The sequence below is a fragment of the Capsicum annuum genome, chromosome 7 (genome assembly GCF_002878395.1).
Source record: "Capsicum annuum cultivar UCD-10X-F1 chromosome 7, UCD10Xv1.1, whole genome shotgun sequence".
Taxonomy (NCBI): domain Eukaryota; kingdom Viridiplantae; phylum Streptophyta; class Magnoliopsida; order Solanales; family Solanaceae; genus Capsicum; species Capsicum annuum.
Window position 1 is genome coordinate 16,244,112 of NC_061117.1, and position 20,763 is coordinate 16,264,874.

The window sequence follows — 20,763 nt, forward strand, 5'->3', positions numbered from 1 at the left end:
CTATAACAGCCATAAAATTTTTGACAAATATTACACCGTAGAAAAGTTTGACTGTATTTACTTTCATCTCATCTCCATTTACTTTATGATATTCACATAATGAAAAGGCAAAATGGAATAAAAGTTTATAAAATCCTCATTAAATGATAACGGACATATTAATCTATAAAAGAGAGCCTCATGCTTTCATTCATCCATTTTCATTTACAAAAATTCCTTTAAAAGATCTTATCTTTGAAAAATGTCACACTCCATGCGTTTCTTTGCTACTGTGTTACTTCTAGCAATGCTTATCATGGCCACTGGTTCGTCATTTTCTTTCATATCTAAATTTCTTTTTATTTTTTATAAATTTGTATTTGGTATTCAAAATTAATTGGCGTGAGTGTTGTGCTAGTAAGGCCATTGGAGTCCTGAATCGAGATCTCTGATTAAGAGGGAGGAAATTAGGTTTCGACCATCTCGTCATATTCCTCGGTGTTCCCTAATCAAAATGGACAATTACTATTGTCTTACCGCAACATCATGTATCTTTGACTAAGCATCATGTATCCTTGACTAATCTTAAATTTAAGGACAACAAAAATATTTTTAAATCTTGTGATTTTAAATTAAAAGTGCTCGTAGCATATCAAAAAACACCTTTTTATATCTTCTTGATCTTACACATGCTGTCATAACTCATTGCTAACATGATTTTTAATAATCTATTGTTGTATACGTCATTAAATAAAATCAATGACAATTGTTTACTATTAGCTAAAGATGTTATACGTCGTTAACTCCTGTTTTTTTTTTTTTTGTTTTTTTCATCTATAGCCTATAGATGATCTTATGACATTTAAATCTTGTATCGACCTTTTCTGTAACATTTATAATATGAATAAATAAGGGCAAATAATATAAATCCCGATAGTTTAGAGTTTAATTACAGAAAAAATCGGTATTTTGCATAATTACTGAAATCTCGATTTTGGGTCTGTTGAGATACATAATTAGCTACCGATACATTCAACGAACATACATTTTTTCTTTGTAAAGATGCATAATTAGCTCTCAATATATTTTTTCGATTTTGAGTCTGTCGAGATATATAATTAGCTATCAATACATCCAACGAACATACATAATTAGTTAAAAAATTTTGTAATTACTTTGTAATATAAGTATGATAATTTTAAGTGTATTTATGTTATTCTTTTATACAGAGATGGGACCAATGAAAATTATAGAGGCAAAAACTTGTGAGAGGCTAAGTGGTACTTTCAAGGGAATATGTTTTAGCAGTAAGAATTGTGCCTCAGTTTGTGAGAATGAAGATGAAGAATTTACTGGTGGCCATTGTAGTGGACTCCGTCGTCGTTGCTACTGCACTGCTGATTGTTAATTAAGATTATTATTATAGATGGTATGTACTAAAGAAGAAGTTTGGGAGAATTAATGTACTCTTGAATAAAGCACATGAGTGTGATTGTTTAAAGATGCAATGTCTATTTTTGTTTCTAAATCCTTACTATGACGCATAAATAGTTAAATGGTTAAGGAATTGACGGAGTCTATCGGAAACAGCCTGTTTATTTCGTTTGAGGTAGTGATATAGACTGCGTACACTTTTTCTTCCCCAAACTCCACTTTGTAATAATACACTGAATATATTGTTGTTATAGTAAATAATTGGTAATCGCAATTTAATTTTTTTAACATTCACAAGCAATTGGGTTACAAGTACCTAATTGAAGGTCATAATTTATAAATTACTCTCTTCGTCCGAAATTATATTTGTCTTCCTTACAAACACTTCAGTTACGATACATAGAAAAATAAATACTTAATGAAGATAAATTATATTTTAAAACATAAATATAGCTAAAATAGTCAAACAAATCTCCTAAGTAATATCTTCTTAGGTGTCCAATGTTGAATTTCACCATAATTTAAGTGTATTTCTACGTCTTATCCCTTGTAAAAACTTGTTGGAAAACTAAGGTGAGGCACCTTTTATGCGTCCTTCATAAAAAGCAATTTTAACCTATGTATTAATAGTATAATTTTCGTTGAAGAAGGTTTGAAATTCCCTGACCATAAGCTGGCTCCGCCCCTTTGTCTCTACATATATATATATATTGAGAAACGTTAGCTGGAAAGAGATCATGCAACGTGCTTTGCGTGTAAATTTATTACACGCATAAAGCTATGAATTAAATGATCTTACTCGGTAAATTATTCTATGGGGATTGACGGTTGTGACTTGTGGTCATCTGTTCGAAACACTCTATTCACTAATTATGACACTTATCAACTTGATTATTTATTTCATTTTGTTAGCTTAAGTACTGAATTGAGAGTTACGAATATTCAAGCAATTATCTTTTCAAGTGCGGGACTTAATAAGCGAGCTATCTGATATTAACTGACTTGTTGATACGATAGCAGGGAAAGTTCCGCCTTATCCTAAACCAAAGCAATACAAGCTCTGGTAGCTGTCAGTTTTAAATTTAACTTCTATACATATTCAATTAATTTCTTAAATACAAATATAAATTTTTTGACGAAATCTATTAATTTAGTTGCACCCATCCTTATACCGTCCTGCTAATCTGGATTAGTTTTGCACTTGTGGTGTAGGAAGTCTAATATATGGGCTGATTGGTTAGACAGCTTTTCTCTTTTAAGTATCAACAACAAAAATTTCACTCATACGCGAGAATTACTTCCAATTTCATATTTTTTCAATATTAGAGGAACTCTCGAGAAATTGCTAATCGGATACATCACTTTTCTTTGAACACATTACATTGTGATACACAATGTATAATATCATATGCATTTCAATGTATCAATACTCATAGTTAATTAATAATGCATAAGTTAGTAGGTTTGTTGTTATGTATCATGAACATAATCAATTTAGGATATATAAGTTAACTCATGATACAACATCTCACTCAGTACCGGCTCAAGGGCCAAGCAAGTGAAGAAATGGCTTGAGCACCCCCCCCCCCCCCCCCCCCCCCGGGCAAGAAAAATAAAATAAAAAATTTAGGGACTCATTTTTCAATTGCTATATGTGATGCAGTTTGGCTTGAGGCCCCCGAAAGATTGTTTTTTTCATTTTTGAAATAGAGATCAAAACTAAGTCATAAGTATTTGTGTAGTTATAAGTCAAAAGATTATAAATCATTTCGAGATAAATGAGATTTAAAGATAAATTATTTTTAAAAAAATTAAAAAGTATCCTTTTTTTTTTTTTTTGAAATTTTATGGTAGAAAAGTACAAAAATCTTTATATAAAAAGTTACTTGGTCAATATGATTGATAGTCAAGGATGGTTAATCTATATTCTAATAATATGTCTTTCGTTTTAATTTACGTGATCTTAGTTACTATTTGGAGAGTCGACAATTATTTTCATTGAACATGATTTTTTTGAATATTTTGAATTGTTAACTAAATAGACTTATATTATCTTTTTTATATGTTTCTAAATATGTAAGTCTTGTATATAGTATACTAGTTTTATAAGGTCTGTGCTAAGTTCGGCCTCAAACTCAAGTGAATTGATATTTTAAGTAATAACATGATTTAAAATAATATAAAATAATTATAATTCATAAAGATCACAGAAATTTAAAAAATATTAGGATTTTTATGAATTTATGAGCATACAATTTCTTTGGTTATAGCTAGAAATATATTTATTTAGAAATTTTGATATATTTTCCTTTTTTTTTTTAATATTCTCAGTTCGAGTTGTTCTTTACAACCAGGAAAATGAAGGGAAAAGTCATCAAAAGGATCAATTGTTTTCCTCAAGCCTTCTTGTCTGTAGTGGAAAATACATAATTTTATTTATAATTTCATGAGTCAAGAATTTATGTTAGTTAAATGTTGCGCTTTAAGCTTAATTTTATATTAAATTAAGAACAAAAAATAAAATCATCAAAATGAACATCGAGAATTAATTAATTTTTTATATAGAATTTATGCAAAACAATATTAATTCTCAATTAACCAAAAATGAGAGATTTTAAAAATAATTTGATCTTTATTCATATCACCGCCTTAATTTTTAACATTATAAATAATTTTAATTTTTAGTATATTAAATATGTCAGACATTTTCAATATCAATGAATAAAATCGTCTACACAAAAATTCTATTCATATCATAAAAGATAATTAGGAAATACATGAAAACCATACTCAACTCAACAAAATAAAATATAAACCCATATAATCACTAATTTTAACCCGTCTCTTTTACCTCTTCCTCATTTTCAAGGAACTTGTACAAACCTATTTCATAGAAAAAAATAAAATTATTAAATATAAATACTAAGAAAGAAAGAAAAAGGTGATGGATTGTTCATGCAATAGAAGAAAGTTCTACACAATCATAATAGATTGTTGAGTTTTAACCTACGTTAAATAAAGCTCATATAAATATTAAATTTGTTAAGACTATTTTAATATTTTAAAATTGATTAAATAATCAATTTTGATTAAAAATAATAAAAAATAGTCAAAATTAAAGCTTTTGGGTTTTATTGTCGAATAACTATTATCAAAATTTTGTATAAGTATTGTCATTAAAAGATGATCCATAAAGCATGAAGTAAAAGTAAAAATTAATTATTAAATATTTGAAGTTTAACTTTTGTAATTGACTTGATTAAACAATATGTAAGTATGAGAAACAAAATATTATAACGAAAGCTTCTAAGAGTGATTTACCGATTAGTTAAACAACAGGGAAATTTGATGTCACGACCTAAAAATTAAGGGTCATGATGGCGTTTGTCACGGCAAACATTGCCAAGTAAGCCTGTTACCCAAACTGATATAACAAGGGAAATAACATCAATAACCCAAAGTAAGGCCTCTAGAATTGTAACACCCCATAGTCGTAAAACTTTTTTAGATACTTCTAGAATGATCTTTAGGACCCCCGTAGTGATGGTAGATCATGTTATACGTTGTGGGAGGTGTTGGGAGTGTTTAAGGACCTCAAAACTAAGTTGGCGTCGCAAACTAGAGCTTAGGCGATGGTTAGGCATCTCCGTACCATCGCAAACATTCACTGGAAAGGTTGGACATTAGGTTGGTGCCGTAAAGCCTATGGCAATAGGGTTGGTGCCGCAAAGCCAAATATTGGCAATGGGGTTGGTGCCGTAAACTTCAAGGTTTACCATGGAGTTGGCATCACAAACCCTATGGCCAAGTGGTGTAGGAACTCCATTTTTGAGTTAATTCAAGGGCAACATGGTCTTTTGTCATCCTATAACCGCCCCTAAACATCTTAACACGTATTTAAGGCTCTCTAAAACGTTTTAAACCTATCAAATTAGTAGTTCATCATCTAAAGCATAAGGAGAGAAAAACCAACTTAGGGTTTGCTCTATCAAGCTTAAAGGTTCGATCTTTTCACAAATTCTTCATCAATTAAGGTACGTGGGATATCCTAAAATCATTGGGCATAAGTTTTATGGTTTTTATCAAGTTTAAAGATATACAATTATGTTTACAAAGAGGATTTTTGACATGGTTTTGAATAGTATGTATTATGAACTAATTTGATAAATGTAAACATTTGTCTTGAACCCTTTTTTATAGAATTGAACTATAATCACGTATACATATGTATTTTCAGTTTTACAAAGATTAAATTGAGAGCATGAATGACGAAACCCATCTCTTTTTATAATACCTCTTGAATCCACATGTTATGGGCTATTCAATTGCATATTTTGAAACATGAAATAAGTTTTTTACTATTGTTTTGGACTTAATATTAATTATGAATTAAAGAGAGGGTGTTTTTTTATTTATAAATATTCAATGTTGCAATTGAAAGAGTTGCATGGATTGTTATAAAGGAATTGACCATCGTGTGTTGAGATATTGAAAAGGAAGAATCTTTGCATAAGCTTACACATGTTTTGAAATAAGGACTCCCTTACATTGTTTAAATATTTTTTTTGGTGGTCAAGTGATTGATTTGATTGAAAAATCTAAAGCATAACATTATAAATAGTTTGAATGAGAAGGGTTATGGAATGATACTATACAAATGACTTGCAAGTCAGGGTATGACGATACCCCATTGTGAATTTCCCTTAATAAAATAATAAAAGAGTGGTTTGTAAGCATGATTCATGTTTTTTTTATAAAAGAACTAAAACTAGGCTTAAAGAGATTTATATGTTTACCCGAAGAAAGTACGAGTTGAAAGACTCAACGCTAGAAATCGTGATTTGCTGACACGGGATTATGTTACCCTGCTTTGTGATCTTGTGTACCTCTATTCATGTTGTCCCAATTTGGGACTATGGTTAGGATCCCTACTTTGTGATCTTGTGCACTACCATGACATGTTGATTTGATTAGGGATTTTGGCACCCTGCTGTGTGATCTTGTGTGTCCCACTTATAGATAACCAATCCTTGCAGAAAATTTAGGTTGGGGGCTTGGTCACCGATCCAAGGGCGGATTCCATATAGCCCGTGGAATTACAGATTATAGGGTGTACCATCTAGCTCAGAAGAATAATAAAGATTAGAGCCATGATTTCAAGAAAGAGTTTTGAAATTTATCAAATTATGCCTATGTGTTTTCAAATGTTTTAAGATGACATGTTTTTATGAAACACTCTCACCTATGTTGTATATAAATGCATTTTTTTTGGATTGTTTCACGTACAAGTATATTTGTATTGATCCCCTATATTTCTTGAGCTGAGGCATAGTCCCAAAGTCCCGCTAAGCAGTAGATTGGTCTGTTGGAAGTTTGCAGTTGGTGAGCCTCCCTTATTTTGGAAGGCCTTGTTATGGGACATTGTCATTTGATTTTCATTCATAGTTCGATTAGGGGCCTTGTCCCAGTATTCAGACAATAGTGTTTTTGAGTAGTTAGAGATTTCGCAGACTGGTGTCAAGTGTTATGAATGTTATGAACTAATTTCATCTTTTTTAGTAGAGTAAGAGATTGACCATGCTTCTGTTTTGTTATCTTTTCACATTTTTTTATAGTGTATGAATAGTGTATATGATTTTCAGATAAAAAAAGGGTGTTCGGGACTTCATGGTTCGGGATGCTTATCGTGGCCAGGGCCTCGGTTTGGATCATGACAAACTTAGTATCAGAGCATCTTTTATGATCTCATGGTGTCTGGAAAATCTTGCCTAGTAGAGTCTTGCTTATGGGTGTATTGTGCATCACACTTATAATCAGGAGGCTACCAGGCATTTAGGAGTTGTTTCTTATTCTTTCTTACTCTAGCTCGTGTTATAGCGTCATCCATATGAAAGTTATCCAAATTTCTTCCTTGCTATAATTTTATGGGCCATGCCTCCTTGTCGAGTCGATTCAAGTGGAGAAGCTTAGAGTCTAAATGATGTGGTCCCTTCTAATTGAGTCATAAAAGATTATGAAATTTCACAAGGACTCAAGAGGAGTCCATGAGTTCTTTTAGTGTATTGATTTAAGATTATAATCCTATCTGCATCAGTCGTTCATATGAGCCTGAGGTAAGGAGTGTATTCAGTTCTTTTTCTAAAAACCTTGCTACAGGTGTCGTGCTTAAGGGTAATAATGTGTGGCAAAATATTGGAACATTATTTCCACCCTAGTAGTAGTATGTGATAAAGTGTCATAAACTATGAGCTATAGGATGGTACAGAAGTTAGTGATATGAAGTCACAAGCTTAGAAGTCAGAATGAGGGTGACTTTTGTGTAAAAATGCTAGTTTAGTTGTATAAACTTCGATTGAGGGGTGGGTTACCTTTTTATAGTGAGTGACTAATGTGGTATGAATATTTATAGATTGCATGGTAGTCTGTGAAGGAAGTGGCTAGCTATGATTATTATTTATACGAAATAGGGAAGGATTTCAGAATGGATAGTTATGGTGGTTGTAGATATCATTTATAGGTTGTGAATGGAAAGGCGTAGTTTAGTCAATAAGTTATGGGTAGAGACACATTGGTGTAAAGAAAACTTGAAGGTAGTCTAAATGTATGCATAGGTAAGTAAGTATGACGTGAGGAAGTGTAACGGGTTGACAAGATCATAATGGGTTATATTATAAGATTTAGACCAACTATCACGATTATATAACTTTACCCCCTTGATTATCTTTTCTTTAGTAGTTGTAAAATAGTATAGAAAATTTGTTGTAGATTTTGAGGTGTAGTAGTAATATTGTGGAGATAATGAACTTATGGGCCACAATTAAGTGAAATAAAAGACTTAGGTTGACATATCTATTCGATTGATTTGTATAGTATATGGCATATTTCATATGATTGGTGTTGTTAGACAATAGGCTTGAACTTGAGATACAGATTATGGTGGTGAGAATAGTAGCTTAAGGTTAATGATGTATGTTTTGTGGGAATGAATTAGTTGGCTAGATGTGATGTTTGTAATAGCCTAGGTTGGTAACTTAAGGAATAAGGAGTGGATAAATTTTGATACATATATATATATATAGTCATGATGACTAGTGTTAAAATGATGAATTATGGTTGAGTCCTTAAGTGGCTAAGGGAATAAGTATAGAAGAATAAGTTAAACCCCGAGGTAGCATATTGTTAGATAAGGAGTGATCTGTAAGAGTGTCACGTGTACCTAGATTTTATTCTTGAATCTTGTAGTATGGAGAGGTCCAGAGAGTTACGGTATAACATTATTTAGAGTTGGATTGAGGAAATATGAGTAGGCAATATGCGCCTTTGCTATTGTTTTACAAATTTTTTTAAAAGGTAAGTTATGTGATTATGTAACACCCCTAAATCTGATTCCCAGGATGTCACACGGTGCTCCGAACTACAAGTAGTCCTGAGCTAACCCCTGACTACTTTCTATTAAATTTGAATCTCAAAATAGTGGAAATGAACATGAAAACATAATATATGTGAAAATCTTATTTGAAGCATACTAATCTCATGAATCTTGATAAAACAATACTGAAAAGTCTGAATACAGAATCAAAAGTCTAAAACTAAATCTAGTATTCCAACAAGCCTCTACTGACTGAATCTAGAGAGTCACTAGGACAGGTCCCAGCTGTTTACGCCTTGCTAGATCCAGGAGATTCTTTGTCTTTTGCTACTCCCTATATAACAGTTAATTTTAGAGTCAGTCCTGAAATTCTAGCAAAACCCTTCTTAGTCTCTACCCCAGTGGGTAAAACTATCATAGCCCGATGGGTTTACAGGAACTGTCCGGTTATGGTATCTCAGAAAGTCACTTCAGCAGACTTAGTCAAATTAGAGATGACTGGTTTTACTCGGGATGGATTGGCTTTATTTCTGCTGTCCCACGGTCGACTGTAGAAACAGAGTTGTCTAGTTTTAGTTTCCGAATGAACCCGTCCTAGAGTGGAAGGGTAGTACATCAGTTTTCAGAGGTCAGCTTGTTTCCTACATTCGGGCATGGAAAATGATATCTAAGGGATATGTCTATCATCTTGTTTGAGTTAAGGACTCTAGTTTCAAAACTCCCAGTCTCGGATCAGTCCCAATAGTGAATGAATATTCCGATGTCTTTCCCAAAGATCTTCCCAGAATTCCTCCTGAAAGGGAGATTGACTTCGGCATAGACCTTCTTCTAAATACTCAGCCCATATCTATTTTGCTATACTGAATGACACCAGTAGAACTTAGAGAATTGAAAGATCAGTTGAAGGATCTCCTAAATAAGGGATTCATCAGACCTAGTGTGTCCCCGTACGGTGCACCAGTCTTATTTGTGCGCAAGAAAAATGGTTCTCTTAGAATGTGTATAGACTACCATCAACTCAATAAAGTCACCGTCAAGAACAAGTATTCAGTTCCTAGAATCAATGACTTGTTCGATCAACTTCAGGGTGCCAGCTATTTTTCTAAGATAGACCTAAGATCAGGCTATCATTAGCTCAGGGTCATAGAATGTGATATTATGAAAATAGCTTTCCATACTCGGTATGGTCACTTCGAATTCTTAGTCATGTCCTTTGGTCTTACCAATGCCCCAGCAGCCTTAATGGACTTGATGAACTGTGTGTTTAAGCAATACTTGGACATGTTCATCATAATCTTCATAGATGACATTCTTGTCTATTTTTGCAGTGAGCATGGTCATGCAGACCATCTCAGAATAGTATGGCAGACTCTAAGAAATCATCAGTTTTTTGCCAAATTTAGTAAGTGCGAATTTTGGCTAAGATCATTAGCATTCCTTGGTCATATCGTCTCCGGTGATGGCATTATAGTTGATCCTTAAAAGACCGAAGTAGTGAGAAACTGACCCAGACCTATCTCTCCATTAGATATCAGGAGTCTCTTGGGTTTGGATGGCTATTACCATCAGTTTGTTGAAGTATTTTCATCTATTGCATCCCCTATGTCCAAATTGACTCAGAAGAAGGTTCAGTTTCAGTGGTCAGATTCATGCGAAAAGAGTTTTCTAGAGTTGAAAACTTTGCTCACCTCAGCTCTAGTTTTGACTCTTCCAAATGGTTCAGATGGATTCGTAGTGTACTATAATGAATCCAGAGTAGGTTTGGGTTGTGTCCTCAAGCAGCATGGTAAGGTCATAGCCTACGCCTCTAGATAGCTTAAACCCCATAAGAAGAATTATCTGACTCATGATCATGAGTTAGCACCCGTAGTTTTTGCCTTAAAGATTTGGAGGCATTACTTGTATGGTGTTTATGTAAATGTATTCATGGATCATAAGAGCCTTCAGTACGTATTCTCTATAAAAGATCTTAACCTCCGTCAGAGAAGGTAGTTAGAGCTCTTGAAAGATTATGACATAAGTGTCCTTTATTAATCGGGCAAGGCCAATGTAGTAGCCAACGCTCTCAGTAAACTGTCTATGGGTAGTGTTGCTCATGTTGAGGACAGTAAGAAGAAGTTAGCTCAAAAAGTCCATCAGCTTGCCCGACTAGGTATCCGCTTAGTCGATTCAGCAGAAGGTAGTATATGGGTTCAGAACAGTTCAGAATCATCTCTAGTATTCAAGGTAAAAGAAAATCAAGACAGAGATCCCAGTCTTGCTAAGTTGAAAGAGGCGGCCAGAGATCAAAAGATTGAGGTTTTCTCCTACGAGGGAGATGGTGTTCTCCGTTGTCAGGGTCGTCTGTGTGTTCTAGTTGTAGATGACTTGAGGCAATGAATTCTCGTAGAAGCGCATGGTGTACGCTACTCTATTCATCCAAGGGCCACTAAGATGTATCGCAACTTGCGGGAGATCTATTGGTGGAGTGGGATAAAGAGAGATATTGTAGAGTTTATGGCTAAGAGCTCTACATGTCAGCGGGTTAAGATAGAGCATCAGAAGCCTAGTGGGTCCATGTAGGAATTCAGTATTCCTACTTGGAAGTGGGAAGAAGTGAACATAGACTTTGTGACGGGTTTGCCTAGTACTCGTTGTCAGCATAATTTAGTTTGGCTCATTGTAGATAGGATGACCAAATTGGCTCATTTTATTCCAGTCCAAACCTCTTATTCAGTTGCGGATTACGCTAGACTCTATATTAGAAAGTTGGTCAGATTGCACGGTGTTTCATTGTCTATTGTTTTAGATAGAGGTACCTATTTTACCTCTTACTTCTGCAAAGCATTCCAAAATGGTCTTGGTACCCAAGTTCACCTCAGTACAATCTTTCATCCTCAGATAGATGGTCAAGCAGAAAGGGCCATTCAGACCTTGAAAGATATGCTAAGGGCATGTACAATTGATTTCAAGGGGAGTTGGGATGACCAATTGCCTTTGATTGAGTTTTCATACAACAACAGCTGTCATTCCAGTATTCAGATGGCTCCATTTAAAGCTCTCTACGGTAGGAGGTGCAGATCTCTAATTGGTTGGTTCGAAGTGGGTGAGGCTGCAGTAGTAGGGCTAATTTGATATTCAACACCTTAGAGAAAGTTCAGTTGGTTAGAGAATATCTTAAGACAGCTCAGAGCTGAGAGAAATCATATGCAGATGTGCGCAGAAAGGATCTCAAGTTTGATATTGGTGATTATATATACTTTAAAATATCTCCCATGAAGAGAGTGAAGAGGTTCAGCAAGAAGGGAAAGCTCAGTCCAAGATATGTCAGTCCCTTCAAAATTCTCAGTCATTTTGGCAAGGTAGCTTATGAGCTCGAATTTCCTTCAGATCTAGACTCAGTTCATCCAGTGTTCCATTTCTCCTTGCTAAAGAAGTGCATAGGTGACCCAGCAGTTGTAGTCCCGGTAAAGGGCTTAGATATTCAGAACAACCTTTCTTTCGAAGAGATCCCAGTCAAAATTCTTGACTATCAGACTCACAGACTGAGGAATAAAGAAGTCCCTCTAGTCAAAGTTCTTTGGTGGAATCATTCCGTTGAGGGAGCTACGTGGGAAGAAGAAGCAGACATGCAGACCAAGTGTCCTCACCTCTTCTCTAAAACTCAGACTCAAGCCAAGGTAATTGCTTTCCATAAGCTTATTCAGTTTCATGTTCAGATTTCAGTTAGAAACTTGGTATGAAATACCCTTGCATATACATGTTTATATATCATGTCAGTCACGTATTCATGCATCAGGTATGCATTCTCATCACAAAAAACTCAGTTTCTCAGTAATTTTAGTCATGCACTCATGAAGACTATCCACCACATATCCATGCATTAGACATGCATATTTAGTATGAGATTTTAGTATATCAGAAGTTCCAGTCATATATACATGTTAAAATGTTCACGTCCCTTTAGTAAGACCAGTCTATCAGTTTTCCCAGTTTAGTTAGTCCCATTCGAGAATGAATATTTCCAAGGGGGAGATATTGTAATACCCCAGACTTTCTTTAAGTCAAATCTAGTCTCTAAAAGATTTAGTGATGACTTCCTAAATAATTAATGTTTAAATCAGATAGAATTTCCCTAATGATTGTATTATGGATTTTTGATTATGGTCGTAATTCTAGGAAGTGTCATGTCTTATCTGTTTCATGCTATCGAGTCCTGGGGGTACTTTTACCCGACAATTTAGCTGTGTGCCTAGAGCCAGTGTCAGTTTTCAAGATACTCTCAGTTAAGCCATGTTCAGTAGAATTCAGTCATTCTCATAACTCAGGAAAGCTTAGTAATCTCAGTAATCTCAGCCAGTTCTCAGATCTCAGAAATATTTCATCAGTCAATAGAACTCAGGGAACTCAGTCTAGTCAATTTAGTGTCTAATCAAATGGGAGTAGGATTCAGTACCGAGTGAGCCCAAAGATGGGAAATCACCTGCGAGTAGAAGGTGTGATTCTTAGAAGTAATCCTTATGCTCCAGAACTATGTAGCCAGCGTAGGTTGAGGCATCTAACCTGTTAGATGAGGATTGATGAGGTGACTTAACTTGTTAGATAAGGGTCCCACCGTTCTCCTCAGAGTACCTGTTAAATGAGGGATTACTCACAGTTTATCTTTACTAGTGGATCGGTATTGACACCCTTCCAATTGGGGTTATAGATTGGACCCTAACTCAATTATATTATCTTATTTGGGGCATGTCGGTTAGATAACTACTTTCCACAGTTACAGTCTCAGTCCCAGTCTCAGTAATAGAACTCAGATAGTTCTACAGAATTTAGGACTATCAGATACAGTCACCCAGCTCAGTACGGAACTCGACTATTTCCATCAGAAATAGGACTGTCAGACACAATCATTCAGACAATAGTATATCAGTTATACAAAATTTACGTTATCAATATTCAGATTATTCAGATTTAGTGATGTCATGATGTCAGTTACAGTTCACGTATTCATGCATATGTTCTCACGTTTATGTTATTCAGTTAGTTAGTATTTTTCATACATATAAACTCCTTGCATTCAGCCTACCTCACTTGCATACTAGTACATTCAATCATACTGACGCATTTGTTCTTTGGTGTTTTTACACCATAGATTCAGAAGCATGAGCTCTAGAGCATACTTAGTAGATCAAACGTTCAGCAGCCAGACTAGTATCGAGTCCTCATCATTCGAGAATAGCATGATTATTTTATTTCTTTATTATTTCAGTAGTCTGGAGTTAGTAGGGGACATGTCCCATCAACTCCATAGTTTTTAGACAGTTTAGAGGCTTCCAGACTATAACATATTCAAACAGTTATTTCAATTTTATTTTGGTATTGATATACAGTATTTCCAAATGTTATGATTATCAGATATTTAAACCTTATGGCCTTTTAGCCTTTTTTGTTTTTATATATTATGTTATGCAGTGCCCAGGTATAGATATTAGTCATGGGTTAGCTTGTGGTCTTTCGGGGTCATGAGCACCGTGTAGCATTCTGGGTACTAGATTTGGGGTGTTACAAGGGCTTTGGAAGAGACTAAGTCCTAATACTTAGCTGAAAAATTTCTAAGTCTGAGACCTCTTTTGGCATGCTTTAAAAGACTTAGATGACATGGATTTTTGCGAGGTTTTATAGATTAGAGGTGTAATGTTAGTATTCTAAGGAGTTGAAGATGGAGTTTTAAGTGTTTTGAAGCATGGATGTCCATGCCCATGATAATGTTAGTCACAAGTCGATGGCTTTGGGGGTTGGAGAAAGTTATGATTAGTGTCCCTGAAGGGGGAGGCCTAGAAAGAAATTTGGGTGTTTTTATTAAGATTATTGAGGGGAGTTATGTCCATGTGTATACTGACCCCGCATTGTGTTGAGAGTTATAGTTGTAAATTTGACGAGAGAATATGTCCACAAGTCTAGAATTGTGACTTTGATCAAAGGGGGAGATGGTGAATTAAGGTAGCGCCCAAATTTTCTCAGTGTGTCAAGTTATGGGGAGGAGTCATAATGAAACCTATTCATATTCAACCATATTCCTCCTACTTTAATTTGAATGGACATCTACCCAGGTCTTTTGTATTCAAGTCTTGCCTATGTCTAAGGTTTGAGCACTCTATGTAACTCATGTCATGTTCTGACCTCCTAACTAGAAGCAATAATGTCCCTTAGTGATACTATATTCCAAGTATCCAAGCTCTAGGTTATGTTACTCATGAACCATAAATCTGTGTCCCAAATCATGCTTGGTCCTAAGGGACTATATTTTCATATGTTATTGATTTATTTTATGTTTGGATTAGCCAAAATGATAAAGTTGTGTGAACTCATGACTGTTTCATCTCTAAAAATGAGAAGCGAAAGCTTTGAGTAAAAGTCCTTGTCTCAATCGTTGACATCATGAATTTCAAACTTATGTTATATGACTCGGGATGTAAGCACTCATATTTCCCGCTATGGTCTGTCCTGAGGACTCATGCGATGTTGTGTTTGTGCCAGAACATCTTTCTACTTATAATCCAAACACTTGATATATGAAGTACTTCGTGTCTATCGTATTGTATCTTCACCTCATGTCCCACCTTGAGTAGTGAAATAAGTATAAGTTATAAACAAAATGTGTTACTCCCATTCATGATGCTTGTTCTTGGTTCCTTTAATGACCTTCCATATGTTAGTATGATGGTGGTTGTGGAAGCGTAGAAGTGTGTCAGGTGGGAGAGTAGATGTTTTTGTAGGTGAAAATTTTGATGTGATTTCTTGAGCTAAGGTTATAGGAGAAGGAGAAGAAGGAGATGAATTTTCGTTACGTGAATAGTTAGGAAGGAGATATGTGATGAAAATATTTGTGAGGATGATTAAAATTATTGGTCTTAGTGGGGAGGTCCATGAAGTGAGTGTAGTAGTGATAGGCTTGAATGTTGTGATTCATGAATACGCAACCCATATACTATGTGGTTAGTATTCCTTGAATTAAGACTCGAGTGTGTTTGATGGTATTGATAAGATGAAGTAATTTTATTAATGGGATGTAGAGTACAGGGTCCCATAGCTTAAGCTAGCACCTCTTTTCTCCAAGTTAGGCTTCGACATAGAAGCATTATGTTGTGGGACTCAAACTCTTGTGGTTAGAAGTGTTATGGGAGAATTGTAAGTTAGAAATGATAAAGTATGCTATTTGTTGTTTGGGGCATAGTTGAGTAGCGTCTCTAGATTTTTGGTCTATTCATTGTATCTTGTAAGGTAGAGAATGTTTCTATTTCTTATCTTCCGCGAAATCTTATTTCATGATTAGTACCAATGTAAATCAAGCCTTTGATCACCAAATAAACTCATACCATATGTTGTGATGATTATGAGCCCTAAACTCATATGCAAGGTCATCTCAATGCCAATTCTTATTATCTCACTCTTTGTGCTAACACTTTTCACTGAGGGTTATCACGAAGCTCTTTGATGCCTTTACATATTTTGTTGAGGAAAAATATTCAATGAGTGGTTACATTCCTCGTTCCATACTTTTAGAGCTTCAACAAGTACCTACCCATCATTCGTAGATGAACGGTCCTAAGGGGGAGATAATGCAACACCCCGTAGACGTAACACTCTTTTAGATGCTTCTAGAATAATCTTTAGAACCCCCGTAGTGATGGAAGATCATGTATTGACTTTGTGGGAGGTGTTGGGAGTGTTTAAGGACCTCAAAACTAATTTGGCGTTGCAAACTAGAGCTTTGGCAATGGCCAGGAATCACCATACCATCGCAAATGTTCACTGGAAAAGGTTGGCCATAGGGTTAGCACTGCAAAGCCAAATATTGACAATAGGGTTGGCACCGCAAAGCCAAATGTTGGAAATGGGGTTATCTTCACAAACTTCAAGGTTTGCCATGGAATTGGCATCGCAAACCCTATTGCCAAGTGGTATAGGAACTCCGTTTTTGAGTTAATTCAAGGGCAACATGGTCTTTTGTCATCCTATAACCGTCCCTAAACATCTTAACACGGATTTAAGGCTCCCAAAATATTTTAACCCTATCTAATCAGTAGTTCATCATCTTAAGCATAAGGGGAGAAAAATCAACTTAGGGTTTGCTCTTTCAAGCTTAAAGGTTCGATCTTCTCATGAATTCTTCGTTAATTAAGGTACGTGGGGATATTCTAAAATCATTAGGCATAAGTTTTATGGTTTTTATCAAGTTTAAAGATATACAATCATGTTTACAAAGAGGGTTTTCTATATGGTTTTGAATAGTATGTATTATGAACTTGTTTGATGAAAGTAAACATTTGTCTTGAGCCCTTTTTTATAGAATTGAACTATAATCACATATATATGTGCATTTTTAGTTTTGTAAGGATTAACTTGAGAGAATGAATGACGAAACCCCTCTCTTGTTATGATACCTCTTTAATTCACATGTTATGGGTTGTTCAATGCATGTTTTGAAGCATGAAATAAGTGTTTTCCTATTGTTTAGGACTTAATATTGATTATGAAGTGAAGAGAGGGTGTTTTGTTCTGTATAAATGTTCAATGTGACAATTAAAAGAGTTGCATAGACTGTTGTAAAGTAAATGACCACCGTGTGTTAAATTATTGAAAAGGGAGAATCTTTACATAAGTTTGCACATGTTTTGAAATAAGGACTCCCTTGCATTGTTAAAATATTTTTTTTGTGGTCAAGTGATTAAGTAGATTGAAAAATCTAAAGCAGAACATTATAAAAAATGGTTTGAATAAGTAGGGTTGTGGAATGATACAATACAAATGACTTGCCAGGCAGGGTTTGACGATACCCCATTGTGAATTGCCCTTAATAGAATAAGAAAAGAGTGAAGAGTGGTTTGTAAGCATGATGCATGTTTTCTCATAAGAGAATTAAAAATGGGCTTAAAGAGAGTTAGATGGTTACCCAAAGAAAGTACGAGTTTAAAGACTCAACGCTAAAAACTGTGATTTTCCAACACGAGATTATGGTACCCTACTTTGTGATCTTGTGTACCTTGATTCATGTAGTCCCAATTTGGGACTATGGTTAGGAGTACTGCTTTGTGATCTTGTGCACTACCATGACATGATGATTTGATTGGAGATTTTGGCACCCTGCTGTGTGATTTTGTTGTCCCCCATTTAGATACTCCAATCTTTGCGGCAAACTTTGATTGGAGGCTTGGCCGCCAAGTCAAGGGTGGATTTCATATAGCCCATGGAATTACAGATTGTAGTGTGTACCATCTAGCTTAGAAGAATAACAAAGAGTAGAGCCATGATTTCAAGAAAGAGTTTTGAAATTTATCAAATTATGCCTATGTGTTTTCAAATTTTTTAAGATGACATGTTTTTATGAAACACTCTCACCTATGTTGTATATAAATGTATTTATTTTATTGTTTCACGTACCAGTACATTTTTATTGATCCCCTATATTTCTTGATCAGAGGCACAGTCCCGGAGTCCCGCTAAGCAGTAGATCGGTCTGTTGGAAGTTTGCAGTTGGTGACCCTCCGTTATTTCGGAAGGCCTAGTTATGGGACATTGTCATTTGATTTTCGTTCATGGTCCGACTGGGGGCCTTGTCCCAGTATTCAGACAGTAGTGTTTTCGAGTTGTTAGATATTTCGCAGACTGGTGTCAAGTGTTATGAATGTTTTGAACTAATTTCATATTGTTCAGTAGAGTAAGAGATTGACCATGTTACCGTTTTGTTATCTTTCCGCATTTCTTTATCGTGTATGAATAGTGTATATGATTGCTAGATAGAAATGGGGCACTCGGGCCTTCAGGGTTTGGGATGCTAGTCATGGCTAGGGCCTCGGTTCGGGTTGTGACAAGAATGAAGTCAAACCACACAAAATAGTAAAAGCGGAAAAACATAACCAATAATACTATAATCCAAAATCTGGTGCCATTGTGTACGGACTAACTAGTACAACTAGAGATCAAAAACACATAAGATATTCAAACAGGACAACTTTGTCTCTGAATATAAGTAAAGACATGGTCTAGATAAGGAAAGACAGTAGTCAACTCCAGAATGCATAAAATCAACCGCTATGTTAAATAACACCAAATGTTGTCCGAATCAACCACCACAAGATGCACTCAAACTATGAACTGCACTGAAAGGGCACAGTATGGGCAAGTACGGTCCGTTTATACTCAGTAGGTATCATAGGCAAACTGAGCAAAGTATAAAATAAAGCAAACAAAATACACACTAAGGAAACATCACCTGGAACAAGAAAATATCTCAAATGGTAGACCGCGTCATCTCCACTAATAGTTCTATAATGTTCACATACACCATAGCAAATACAAGAAAGGAATACAAGTATACAGATATCACATATACAAGTACAAAGGAAGAAATACACATAAACAGGTAACACATCAAGGAAGATAATACACCATAAAATAAGTACAAAGTAAATATAAATGCAATAGAGATAATGATGATGATGATAATGTGATGCATGAGGTCATCACACAACCACGTATTCACCTAAGAATCTAAAGATTTTCGATGTAGGACCCATGAGGTGTTCGTCAACCCGTATACAATCAATATCCAATACCAATATCTATGTTTCCTCTCTGACACATCCATTGGTAGAGGATTTTTAAGATGTCACATTTTCTATCAGATAAAAACAGCGTTTCGAGTATTTCCACAGTAGTACCAATGTTTCATGAATGTATATGATATGAGGATGTAATGCTCACAATCAACCATAGTGAGAATTTTCATAACCAACCAATATATCAACCAAGTGAGCCAAAATCCACTCATTATTCCAACCATCCATGAAATCCAACATAATCCTTATGCTAATAGAGTAAAAAAATACATCAAAATGCACCATTGATATCACATTAGGCATTTTCATCAAACTAGATACAACTAATTTCACGTACACAAGGCCAACAATATCATATAGGATCCCACATGATCACACATAACAAATAATATTTCAAAAACCACCAAATAACATCAATATCTTGACCCCCACTTGGGCACAATATGATAAATATAGCCATTTGCATGATTAGTTCGCACACCCTTAACATGATTTTGCATCAACATTAACTACACAACCCAGTCTAAAGAAAATTAATCCATATCCTACCTTGAATGTCGAAAGTCGGTCCAAACCTTCAATTTAGAGCATTAATCCTCATAAACGGATCCAAAATCGCCTACAACATAGAAATATAGGATCTACACATCAAAAGAAAGCCGATGATATCCATATTATCTATTTTTGTGTCGGGGTCAAAACGGATCCCTAAACAAATTTTCAGAAAAGAAGGTTAAAATTATAATTTTATTTTTGAAACATGTTACCCATACTCATAGGAGTCTAAAGATGAAAATCTAAGGAAAAATGAGTCAAAAACAAGGCCCAAATTGAAGAAAAACCATTTTCAACCTTTACCGGTAAAAATCCCCAAAATCCATTTTAAAATCGGGAATTAAAGTTGTTTTGAAGATGAAATTGAGAGAGAAGTGATAGTTATAAGATTAGAAACTCATCCAAGTTCAATGGGTTGAAATTGGGATTTGAATCAGAGAAATATAATTTTTAGGCCTTCCGGGTCAAAATCCCCAATTTCCACTTTTTAATCCGCATTTAAACAAGAATTACATGATAAAATTAAAGAAAAATAGTTGAAATAGGTGTTTCGGAGCATACCTAAACTTAAAAGTGAAACAAATTGCTTAAAAACGTAAGACTCTAAGCTTTGAGTCTAAAAAATGATGAAAATGGTGAAATACAGGTATAAAAGGGACCTAGGCATCGCATATGCGATCACTAGGTCGTTGAAGTGACTATAGCTTAAGAAACCAGGCGTTGCATATACAATACCTAGCCTAATGGCAGGTGTCGTGTAAACAAGTCTCACGATCGCGACCAAAATGTCGCATAAGCTACTCTTGGGTCTGGTATGCTAAGTTTCGTAAA

At 35.0% G+C, this 20,763-nt stretch overlaps 1 protein-coding gene across 1 annotated transcript; it reads left to right on the top strand.

Annotated features, from left to right (window-relative positions):
- Nucleotides 1-203: 203 nt before the first annotated feature.
- Nucleotides 204-1,480, top strand: LOC124900037 (defensin-like protein P322). The gene is made up of 2 exons (XM_047415214.1): nt 204-305; nt 1,209-1,480. The coding sequence occupies exons 1-2, from the start codon at nt 242-244 to the stop codon at nt 1,385-1,387; spliced, it is 243 nt and encodes an 80-aa protein (XP_047271170.1). The 5' UTR covers nt 204-241; the 3' UTR covers nt 1,388-1,480.
- Nucleotides 1,481-20,763: the final 19,283 nt, after the last annotated feature.

Excerpts from the sequence above, each read along its gene's own strand:
- LOC124900037 (XM_047415214.1), top strand. The coding sequence starts at position 242 with ATGTCACACTCCATGCGTTTCTTTGCTACTGTGTTACTTCTAGCAATG. Across the intron at positions 306-1,208 it reads AATGCTTATCATGGCCACTG|AGATGGGACCAATGAAAATT; the intron begins GTTCGTCATTTT and ends TCTTTTATACAG.